This window comes from Chrysochloris asiatica, unplaced genomic scaffold (genome assembly GCF_000296735.1).
Source record: "Chrysochloris asiatica unplaced genomic scaffold, ChrAsi1.0 scaffold00010, whole genome shotgun sequence".
In the NCBI taxonomy this organism is placed as follows: Eukaryota; Metazoa; Chordata; class Mammalia; order Afrosoricida; family Chrysochloridae; genus Chrysochloris; species Chrysochloris asiatica.
Genome location: NW_006408528.1, coordinates 37,053,758 through 37,066,441, shown reverse-complemented (window position 1 = coordinate 37,066,441; position 12,684 = coordinate 37,053,758). Strand labels below are relative to the sequence as shown.

Below are 12,684 nucleotides of genomic sequence, written 5' to 3'. Positions count from 1 at the left end.
ATCTGCTGCACAAGATTTCTTCAAGTGTCAAAGAGCAAAGATGTCAACTTGAGGACTAAGCTGCGCCTGACCCAAGCTATGGTATTTTATGCATGCAAAAGTTGGACAGTGAATAAGGAAGACCACAGAAGAATTGATGCATTTGAGTTATGGTATTGGAGGAGAATATTGAAAGTACCATGGACTGCCAAAAGAACAAACCAATCCATGTTGGAGGAAGTATAGTCAGAATGCTCCTTGGAAGCCAGAGTGACCAGATGTCTCTCATGCTTCAGATGTATTGTCAGAAGTGACCAGACCCTGGAGAAGGATATCACGTTTGGTGAAATGGAGGGTCGAACAAAGAGGAAGACCCCCCCAATGAGATGGATTGGCACAGTGGCAGCAGTGATGGGCTCAAATATGGCAACGATTATGAGGTTGGCACAGGGGCAGTGTCCCATTCTGTTATACATAGGGTCTCTGTGAGTTGGGACCAACTCAGTGGCACCTAACAACAACTGCACATACATGTGCAGTCCCATAAAGTTATATAGAATTCAGAAACCTATTACAGGATAGGGCATAGCCAGCATAACAGCTTCCCACATCCAATACATATGTCTCATGTTTTTTGTCTATGAAGTGATTGCACTGCCAGATGTGTAATGATCCAGTACATGTATTATAACATACAGCATATATGTATGCCTTGATATCATAAATCGCTGTTACTGGCTTACATATGTATTGTACTGTACTTTCAATCTAAAAATGTTACCACATTATTGTGTATGCTTGAACTCCTAGGCAGTAGCATCCAATCTCATGTATCATACATTTCTTGAATGCTGTAGTATTCTCTGTTTAATTTTATTTTGAAAATAATACCCCAAAGTGCATTGTGGCTCCCAAATGCAGCAAAACGAATGCTCATGATAGCAACAGCAAGAGGCACAGGAGTATGAATTTAGAAATGAAACAAAAGATTATTTAACAACACTGAGCCAGAAAATCAGTGAGTGCTGTTCCTGATTTAACATGTCACAGTTGACCATCACCATGATCCTTAAAAACTATGACAAATTCTCCAAGCTGCTAAAAGGGTGGCCTCTGTTGAAAGCTATGAGGCTTATATCAGATAGGGAGAAGTTGCTAATGACATGGATTGAGCACCAAATTCAAAAGCGAATTCCTCTCAGCATGTGGAGGGTCACAGCTAAGACAAGAAACTTGTTTGAGATGTGTAAGGAAAAAGCAGGACCAGACTACTGTATGGTGTTCAACAGTGTCCACATAACAGTGTTCTGTTTCATAAGGTGTATCTTGGATTTTAAGTGACACATGACTGTATTTGCAACCAGCTGAAAACCGGCTTTTGTTTAATGATGTATCTATTTTTCTTTTAGATTCAGAGGGTAGCCATTTTATTCATTTCATTCATTGTAACATAGGCTAAGACCTCAAATGAAAAAACAAAAACAAAACTTTTTTTCATTATTGTAAAAGATGTGAGGGAGAAAATTAATGTTTGTCAGAAATTTTCTATTCCCAAATGACGTGCAGTTTTTATAGGTTTTAATGGCAAGTCTAAGCTCTTTAAAAATATAATTTCTTAAAACTTAGGAAAAAATCTCAATTTTTCTGATACATCTGTAGTTATCACAGGATTTACATACTTAACAAAAAGTAGATAATTTCAGAAACACCAGCTTGTAAGTGTTTTACTCCAGTTCTGTCACTTTCCGGAACCTGTACTGGAGAGGTGGTTACTGCTGTTGCCATAGTGACTGAAATGTCACCACAAGCTTGACAGTTTAAGAAGATGAATTACCAGATGAACCATCTATATTTATTTTACATTCCAAAAGGGGAAAACAAAATCTAATCTTTCTTGTGAGTGAAGGAGTCTGTAAATCAAAAGATGACAGCATTAGTTTAATCAAATCTTAATATGTACTTGTTGAATGAACCGTGCTTTAATGAACGTATTATCGTCACTGTAGTCAATGTGCCTTGCTCCTTAAAGACTGAAACAAAGTTTTGGTAGAGTTTTATTAGCCCAAAATAATTTCATGGTGGAATTTTGGTTGTTATGTGATCAGCACTTAGTTCTTGTAAGCAATGTTGATAGACACTTTTGGGTTGCGGTTTTTTTTTTGTTTTTTTTTTTTAAATGGGAACTAGTTTTTTTTTAATCCACAAATACTAAGAATTTGGATGTTTTTCTAAATTACTTAGAAGTTTAATGTAGCACATTGTCAATAAGTTACATAAAACTCAGTTAATCCCTGAGTTTTCCTTTGTTCCCTTAGAGTCTGCCTAATGCTTTAGTGTTTAGACGTTTGGAATGGTACTGGGAATGCCTTCTACTGTGAACCTACATAATTGGATCATTTCCCAGAACAAGTCTGGGTAGGCTAACTTTCCCAACATTGTTTCACTGTATGGCCTCCTTCTGCTTAGAGGTCGTTGCTTTGCAGTCATCTTTGTAGCTGCCACAGGCCTTGCTGAACTGGTCACTCAGCCCCTGATCTGCCCTATGCTGAGTCTTTCACTTGTGATGTTCTTTCCATCCCCAACGCCTCACCACCACCCTCATCACCACCAGCCAGGACCTTTTCACAGTCTACTCATTCTGCTTCCAGCCTGCTTGTTTCTTGTTCCAGTTTGGTCTTTTTTCCATTGCGAGTTGCTTTCCTAAGTAAAACCTACTTTAATGATTCATATTCCTCATTTAGAACCACTAATGAGTTCCCATTGCATGTTCCCTGACGTGTAAAGTTTTGGGCCTCATGAAGCCAATACAGAGCGTGGTTAAGAGGTTGGGTTTCAAAGTCAGATAGCCCCCACTTGAACTGAAGGAAGTTGGCCAAGTTATTTAGCCACCTTAACGCCATAGTTTCACTACCAGATGGAAGTAATTATGGTACCTTCCTCGGTGGATTATTGTGAAGCTATACAGAGATGCTGTTACTACTTCAGCTACTATTTCTAAACCAAAAACCAAACCCACTGCCATCAAGTTTATTCCAATTGACTGCAACCCTGTAGGACAGTATAGCCCTGATCCATATGGTTTCTGTGGCTACATACATCTTTATGGAAGCAGACTGTCTCATTTTTGTTCTGTGGAGCAACTGGAGGGTTCAGAATGCCGACCTTTTGGTTAGCAGTCCATCGCTTAACGCACTGCACTACTAGGCCTCGCTTAGGTGATGAGCACAGTTCGAAGTACTTTGAATCCCCACATTAATGCTATAAAATTGTTGCTGTTGTTTAGTGCCATCACGTCAGTTTTGACTCGGGATTCTGAGGAGCAGCTGCTGGTGGGTTTGAACCACCAGCTTTGTGGTTAGCAGTTCAGAATATATATTGTTTGGAATTGTTCTGGGCCTCTGTGCTATAAGAGTTAAATCATTGTCATCCCATTTGGTGCTGATTATTCCCTCTGACAATCTTGGGTTCACTGTTGGCGTTTGCAGCAGATAACTTGTGAGGGGCCATCACATGCATGGCAGGATGTTTAACAGTTTCCCTGGACGCTGTCTGCTAGATGCCGTTAGCAGTCACCTCTCCCTGTTGTGACAATTAAAAATGTCTCTTAACTTAGTCAGATGCCACCTAGAGAACAAAAGTGGAACTCTTGGAATAGTGGAATGGCCAACGTTGTATGCTTGCTGACAGATTTAATTTCAAATTCTAACTTTGGCATTTTCTAGTTTTGACCCTGATCAGAACCGGCCTCATGATAATGCTTAATTTATTTGTGGAAATTGACAATGAGGGACTGCTTATAAAGCATCTAATAGAAAGATTAGCACAAACCGTCTCCAACTCCATGTATTGTGAATTACATGTTTCTTTGTGTCTTACATATACAGGCAAGTGTCACTTAACGTCCACGATAAGTTCTGTGAAATTGGATGTTAATGAGATTGAATGTGCAAACACTATGTTGTTACACACAGGCAGTTTCTGTACAATCCATAGTTAACTCCCTGTAAAATCTATTAAAACCTCTGGACAAAGCCCGAGAGCTCTATTCACTGGTGTACAGCTGGGCAGGGTGGGGGCTGTAAAAAGACAGTAAATTGAACCAGTTGCTTTTATGGGAGTTGCCATATGCGGTCATCACCCGTTTGATGAGTTCTTGTCCTCATTTAGCTGTGCTGACCTTGTGCTGGGGCTGAGAAGGGCTTTCCTGGGTAGGGCCTTCTGGTGATGCCGTTTGCCTCTCTAGCACAACTTTTCATTTTTCCTTTCTTCTTAGATCAACTTCATTGAGATATATTTTTGTCCATCTCTGATGTATGTAACTGTAACAAGGTGTGTGTGGTGACATTTTTCTAAATGGAACGGTAAAATAGATACCACACTGGTACAAAATGGTTAAGGGCTAGTTGTCTACCAAAAGACTGGTGGTCCGATCCCTCCCAGAGGACTTCAGAAAGACCTGGTGATCTGAGGTCACAGCCTTGAAACCCCTGTAGAGTAGTTCTACTTGGCACACACAGGGGCAGTTAATAACAGCTCGTTAAAGTGGTTTGTAATTGAAAGGGGATCTGATGTTTTACTTTAAAAACTATCATTTAATTCATTATTCTTTCTCAGAAACCTTGTCAGAAACTATGAGGGGGCTTCAGAAAGTTCATAGAGAACAGAATTCATTGATTGTCAGTATGTCCATTGTAGCTAACATTTATTACACTCTGGGCACTTGCTGTGTAGTGCTCTGTGTGTAGGAAGCTCTGTAGCCCTCACCACCACCCTGTCATGGGTGTTATTTCCCAGACACTAGGGGTCATGAGCTGTAGGATCAGCACTGGGCCATGATCCACAAGGTAAGCAGTTCAAACCCATCAGCTGCTCCTCAGAAACCTATACAGGGTTGTGATGCGTCGAAACCCACTAGATGACACTTAACAGCCAGAGTCTTTGAAAAGCATTAGATTTTATGAGTAGGGTCATGTAGTGGGTACTGCATTATGCATGTGAATGGCATCTCTAAGCCTGTGCCTTTTCAGCTGTGTGCTCTTTGAGTGGTGGATCCTAGAGGCACATCAAAGGCATGGGGAGACGGAGGGTCAATTTTGTGCTACACTTTTAGTGACTCTGAAAATTTGTTATGATTAAGCTATATTGTTCAGAATTTAGACCAGAAAATTAATGAACTGGGACACATTTTTTTATTACTAGATGTGTCCATCCTGTTTGGATCTACGATTCTGTGCTTACTTGGAATTCTACTCCTCAGAGAGTTGGATTCTTAACTCAAATATGGTGAAATGGCTCTCGTGTAACTGAATTTTCCAGCTCATTATTCAGCGCCATCTAAATGCTAGGCACACTGGTGTTATCTTTTCTCCTAGGGTGTTTCATCGGGAGAGTTAAGAACAACTGCTATGAAGGGAGAGCTAAGGAGACCAAGGAGAGTTGCTGCAGGGGGAGTTCCAGGATGTTGTGGATAAGGAGGGCTCTGTGCACTGGCTATTTCTGTCTGAGCGGATTTCTTTTCTTGTGCTGTTACCTTAACAGGCATTTCCTCCAGAAGCAGTTCACAGTGTTGACCTCACAGCTGTTTAGTAGGAAGAGAGATCCAGTGGGAACTGGAGCTTTTCTAGTATGAAATCTGTCTGCCTGGGCTTGAGCAGAGCTCTCTGGTGTTTTCCTCCACGCCCACCAGTAATTAATATCTAAATTAAGGACTCCTGCGCAGGCCAGCCACCGCCTCTCTGCCAGCCCATCTGCCTGCCGGCTTGGCTTTCTTTCCCTCACTGCTTCATTATTGAGGTGTTACCCAGAAAATAAGAGGAGGGCAGAATCTCTCCTCTCTGTGTCCCTTATTCAGGTGTGGGTGGAAGAAGTCCCTGCACTGAACCGGTATTAAAACAGAATTGGCAGAGCTGCTCTCATTCCGTTTCTCTTTTCAGTTTGAAATTTTTAAGGAAGCTTTAGCTCTGTGAGTGGTGAGCAGGGTCAGGAGACAGCTTTCAGAGGAATCTCAGAATTACTCTAGATTTATGCCTCTTTATCTACAAGATTACAGGACCTGTTTCCACCAAGTTGTGGATAGGAGCAGGTTTATATTGTTAAACCCCAGTTATAGGTGCTATCCTGTATGAGTCATCTATGGAAAGAAATGTCAGAGATCATTTTGGCCGCCAAACCTGTATTCAATAGAGGATACCAGGTTCAGGGAAGGAAAACGATTTGTCTTCAGTGTGGCACTGTAGAATAAGCACTGGACCGCCGACCACAAGGTTAGTGGTTCAAACCCACCAGCCACTCCTGGGAAACCCTATATTGGGTCACTATGAGTCAGAACCAATTTGACAGCACTTAACAACTGTAGCAAAACCAAGGAGCCTTGGTAGCATAGTGGGTTACACATTGGGCTGCTGACTACACTACAAGGTCAACAGTTGGACTGCACCACTTGCTCCACGGGAGAATGATGAGGCTTTCTGCTTGTGTAAAGATTTACAACCTCTGAAACCCTGTACAGGCTTGCTATGAGCCAGAACCAACTCAATGACATGTAGTAGCAGCAAGCTGCATAGCACAACCTGACTCAGGACAAACCAAGTGTGTCAGGGTAGAATTAGGCTCCGAAGGGGTTTTAATGATTGCTTTTTCAGAAGTAGATTGCCAGGGCTTTCTTCCAACATAATTTTTGGTGGAGTCTAACTTGCAACTGCAGTTAGCAACTGAACCCCAGCCAGGGACTCCACATCTTTTCTAGGTAGTCTGTTAACCTGAACTGGGCACTTCTCCTGCCTTCACATCCTTCACTTCTGTTCTGCTGCTGAACTCCCAAGTTTGATTTCACAGGAGGAATTCTGGCATCTGCCCCGGCTTCTCTGAGGAGATGCTGAGAGCCCTGGCCCTGACCCTTCTGTAGTTAGAAGGAGCTCAGGTTCGCGGCAGCCGCAGACATGAGCAGGCCAGTATATCTGCTGCCTCCTGCTGGTGAGGTCAAGGATGCTATTGAGGAGTGATGTCCCCTTATTAACTGTTTGTTAGCTTTTCAGGGGAGCCTGATCCTTGAGCATGAGCTTGACTCTTTGATTTTTTGCATTGCCACAGTTCTGCATAAATGGTTGTAAGAGTGCCCAGCTGTGATGGTTGATTATGGGTGTTTTATTGCCTTAAACTTGGCTTAGAACAGAAATGATATTTCTGAAAATAAAACCATTCTTGTTAGCTACAGCTTGATTGTGATTTTTTTTTTTTGTAATACAAAATTAAAAGTTATAGAATCAAAGTTCTGTTGCTTGATGTATCATGGAGGTTTTCAAGTCACAACTTATTCTTAGTAGAGATGAGAAAACTGAGACTCAGAAGTTTAACAAGAGACTTAGCAAAGCTATTCCATCCATTTCAATCTAGGTCTCCCAACTGACTTCTCCTTTAGTGTTTTGAACCTACTGTGTGTGATCTTGTTTTTTGTATTTCCTTAGATTATTTCCACTAATTCATACTTATTTCTGTGTGATATGTTTTTCCTTTTGTAGATAGAGTTATTTAAACTTACAGTATCCTGGTGGCACTGTAAGATAACAAATGGACTGCTAACTGCAAGGTTGCAGTTCAAACCCACCAGCTGCTCTAGAGAAATAAGGCTGTCTTCTGTAAAGATTTATAACCTTGTAAAAACCCTATACATGGTTGCTGTGGGCATAGAAAGCTGTGACGCTGTAAGAATAGCACTGGACTGCTAACCACAAGGTTAGTTCTTCAAACCCACCCACTGTTCCTTGGAAACCCTACACAGAGTTTCTATGAGTTGGAACTCACACTGTGAATGACTGAAGAGAATTTGAGAGAGTTGTATGAGTCCCAAGAGCCTGCTTTAAATGCTGTGCCTCTTGACTGTCTCCTCTAATGATTTGCATTCTTAGTTAACCTGTTCACTTCTCTCAGTGGTAAAGCCTTTTGTGTGTGCTGTGGGTATTGTAAGATACTACAAATGGGTTTTTTTTTTTTTTTTCCAGGAAAATTCACCTAGTTAAGTGCAGTGATCAACCTTCGATCAGTGAGAGTTCAGCTGGGAAAGAAAGGACAGTTTGTACATGGAAGGGTGGTCAAGCTTGGAATAATACTGACTTGAAATATTAGTTGGAATAATACTGAACTTTAGACTTTCTTAAAAGTTAGCTGACAGGAAAATCTTGTTTTTTTGCCTCCATGGGTCAGAAGTCAGAAGTGTGCTTGTACCTTAATTGCTTGTACTTTTCAGAATTTCTCTTGTCCAGGTAGAGACATACTACATACGTGATACAATGAAAATGAATGAAACTCTGAAGGCAATATTAAAGGCCCTCTAGATCTTGTTCCCTTTATAACTTAATGTCTCACTGACTATTGGTTCCTTGTCATTGTAAACATAATTTAAAGACTTTCTAATTGCCACCAAAAAAAAACCCAAACCCTTTGCCACTGAGTTGGTTCCAATTCCTAGCAGCCCCGCAGGACAGAGTAGAATTCCCTAGGGTCTCTGAGACTGTGAGTCAGTTTACTGGAGCTGGTTGCCTCCTCTTTCTTCTCCAGAGCAGCTGATTGGTTCATACGGCTCACCTGGGTTAGTAGCCAGATGGATAGCCCACTATGCCACCAGAACACCTGACTCTAATTGCATTATTCTCTAAAATATGACATGTAATTGCTCTAGGTAAAATGCAGTCTTTCCTCCTCTTATCCTAGTATTCCTTTTACTAGGAGCACTTGGAGTCCTGGTGTGGCTCTGTAGAATAAGCACTGGACCACGGGTCCTTTGAATTCCAAGGTCAGCAGTTCAAACCCACCAGCTGCTCCTCGGAAACCCTATACAGACTCGTTGTAAGTTGGAACTGACTCGACAGCACTTCACAACAACAAATGGTTACGAGTTGGGCTGTTAACCTCAAGATCAGCAGTTTGAAACTACCAGCAATTCCATGGGAGAAAAATAAGGCTTTCTGCTCCTTTAAAGGTTTACAGCCTCGGCAGCCCTATACAGGATTGCTGTGAGTCAGAACTGACTCCACAGCTTACAACCACCAGCACCAGTTCTGTACCCAGGATTGACTGTGGTTTCTCTTGGGCCAGTCCTTTCCTGTCCTCTTTCCCCCATGAGATAGCTTCCTGAGGACTTGAGGATATAAGCATCATATAGAAGAGAACTTTGTTAATTAGTGTTTGTTGTTAGCTGCTGTCAAGTCTCTTCCAACCCACAGTGACCTTGTATAGGGTTTCCAAGGCGCATCTGGTAAGCTTGAACCGCTGACCTTGCAGTTCAAAGCGAGTTTGTTGTCTGGTGCGTTGACCCACAGCACCACACCAGGATTTTGCTTTGTTTATTGCAACAGAGCAAATCCCTAGGAGGACATGTGGCCTGTCACAGGGGCTCAGCTCAGGCTTGTTCAGGGAATGCATGTACAGTACCTAAGGTAAAGTTATTTTAAATGAGAATACGAATTTGGGTCCTGTTTGAGGGAGAGGGTTCCTTGTAAAATGGTGGAGTGCCCACCACCTCCGAATGCTGTGTCCTTTTCTAAGGTGGATTAGCCAGATTCTCAAGGTAGACAGAAACATTGGGTGTTTGCTGGAAAATTTGCAGGTTTGGATGATCTTCTGTTTTTCCATTGTCTTTTTTTATACTTTTTGTCTGGTGGACATTGTGCCTAAATGACTTAAAATGAATGGTGATGCTTCTTAAATGCGAATATTAATTGATCATGAATCATTTCTAATATATGGAGAATTGGTTTATAAAAATTTACTTTTGTCTTGGAGTAAGAGAATTTTTACCTAGTAGATATGATTCCAGAAAGCCTTGGTCTTGCATGTATGCATTGAGCACTCTGTAAGCACGTGCTTTTTCAGTGTGAGACACACAGAAGTACTGTGAGTCAGCCTTTTCTTTCTGTTGCACTGCTCTACGTTGTGGAAACATAGGGCTATTTTCTTTGGATTTAAAGTAAGTTTTTTTTTTGCAATATTAAGAATATATGTTCACACTGAATTGTCAAGGTTTTATCTCAACTAACAATGGAAAACTAACCTTGACAGTAATGTATTGCTGTTGTTAGGCATCCTCGAGTCAGTTCTGACTCATAGCAACTCTGAGGTTTACAGTCCAGTCCTGGGCCTACAGCCCCAAACCAGGGCTACGAGTAATAAATACACTGTTGTTGCTGTTAAGTGCTAATGAGTTAGTTCCGACTGATAGCAACCCTGTATAGGGTTTCCAAGGAGCAGCTGGTGAGCTTGAACCACCGACCTTGCAGTTCAAACTAACCTTGCAGTCCAGTGCACTATCCGCAGCACCAGACCAGGACTCCTAGATGATTTTCATTCTTCCATTGTTTAATGATGCTTTAATAAGAAATGCTGCATTGATTATGATTGCTATAGGGTCACTGGGAGTCAGACCGACTTGATGGCAGTGGTTTGTGGTATAGTTAATGTATCTATTTATAGCTGTAAGTACACAAAAGTGTTGTATATTTAACCTTTTGTAATATATTTAGAAATGGAAATCTATTTTACTACTTTAGAGGTTTACCACTGTGATTTGGTTTCAAAATCTATTGGTCTAGTATTTATGGTTCTAAACACAGATTAAGTTCAACAGTGCAACAATAATAAAGTTAGGCATTTGAGAGAAAAAAAGAATGTATGTTCATATGCCCTCTGAGTTCATCTTTGAAGTAATTGATTGATTGGCTCATGAAATAAGATTACTACCAGTGAATACTATATACTGTTTTTAAAAAACTCATCTTTTAAAAAACCCCACATATATAATGAGGCAAATGGTCAACAGTCACTCTAAAGCAAAGTTGACAGGAGAGGGGGAACTCCAGATGACTGAACATGAAATGCTCAGAACAGAAATAATGAGCGTGTTGACGCATTTTGAAGGATGTTACCAAAGTCACTAAGCAATCTGTGTTGTTGTTGTTAAATGGGAACCTAATTTGCTGTGTGAAAATTCAAAAACATAACAAAAAATTATTTTTATAAATATGTGTTCATAAGAAGTCATCAGGAGAATGCAGATAAAAACCACCATGAGATACCACTTCTACTAGGATGGCTGAAGCAAAATGGACAGAATACAAAGAGTTGACATGGATGTGCAGAAACTGAAGCCCCCATAATTTCTGGTGGGCATGGAAACCGATGTAGCTGCTATTGTAACGAGTTTTGCAGGTCATCAGAGTAAACATACAGTTACCATATCATCCAACAGTTTTTCTCCTAGTTGTGTATTCACAAAAGAAATGAAAATACATGTCCACACAAAAGCTTGTCCACATAAATGCTTACGGCAACATTACTTATAATAGCTGAAAAGTGGGAAACACACACAGGTCCATCAGTTGAATGGATAAATAAAAGATAGTGCGTTCATACAATGTAATATTATTTGCCAGTGTTATGCAACATGAATGGACTTTGAAAACATTACACTCACCACAAAAGACCACACAATTTGATTTTGCTTATATTAAATGTTCAGAATCATCAAATTTATAGAGACAAAAATATTTTTGACAACTTAGGGCCAAAGGAGTTGGGGGAAAATGAGAAATGACTGCTAATGGGTATGGGGTTTCCTTTTGGATGAAATTCTACTAGACTTAGGCAGCGATGATGAGAACACTTGTGTATATACTAAAAACTGTTGAATTGTACACTTAGAAAGGTGAACTGTAATAGATGTGAATGATAGCTCAGTAAAGTTGTCTTATGCATATGAATGTTTGCTTACCTGAGCATAAATCATCTGTAAACTGATACACTTTGGTTGCCTATGGGAAGGGAAACTAGATTCCTGTAGAAGCAGAGATGAGGGGGTGAATTTTACTAAATGCCCTTTCGCATCTTTTTAATGTACTTATTTTACAAATAGATAAAAGTGACAAGGCATTAATCCTTCTTGTTCTCTCTTGCTTTTGCTGTGAACAGGTCCTTCAAGGTTTAGATTATCTGCACAGTAAATGCAAGATTATTCATACTGACATAAAGCCGGAAAACATCTTGATGTGTGTGGACGATGCTTATGTGAGAAGGATGGCCGCCGAGGCCACTGAGTGGCAGAAAGCAGGTGCTCCTCCTCCCTCTGGGTCTGCAGGTGAGGGGACTGAGCCAGGAGCTCCTTTTTATCTGTGTTGAGGTCATTGAGAACTGCACATTGAAGGCAATTGAGTTCAACTGTGTGCACATTAGAAACTTTTCTTCGAAGCGTCTGGTTGACAACCATAACTGGAACTCTTTAGAGAAGGCCGTCATGCTTGGTTAAGTAGAGAGCCAGTGAAGACGAGGAAGACCCTCAGTGAGACACACTGACAACTGTGGCTGCAACAGTGGACTCACACACTGTTGAGGATGGTGCAGGGCCAGCCTGGCAGTGTTGCGTTCTGTTGGACACTAGGGCTGCTGCAGGTCAGAATCAGCTCAGTGGCACCTGCCAACAACTTTTGAGATGAAAGATGCCCCAATTATGTTTTAAATTTTAAATTACTCAACTCTGCCCTCCCTTAAGAGGTCGCTTAAGCTCTTACCCATTGCTTCATCTGTACTTGAACTTTTTTTTTTTTTTAATTAAACGTTTTATTTTGCATTGAGTGAAAGTTTACAGGGCATATCATCAGCTTCACATTCAACCATTCATATAGCTTGTTTCATTACATTGATTATTATCCCCACCATATG

At 40.9% G+C, this 12,684-nt stretch overlaps 1 protein-coding gene across 2 annotated transcripts in view; it reads left to right on the top strand.

The window, feature by feature from the left end:
* Window positions 1-12,684, top strand: part of SRPK2 (SRSF protein kinase 2) — a 304,605-nt gene that overhangs the window by 252,976 nt on the left and 38,945 nt on the right. For both annotated transcript variants that reach the window (XM_006834377.1, XM_006834378.1), the window contains one exon: window positions 11,938-12,103. In XM_006834377.1, coding sequence (XP_006834440.1) covers window positions 11,938-12,103 — 166 coding nt within the window. The remainder of the gene's footprint in view (window positions 1-11,937; window positions 12,104-12,684) is intronic.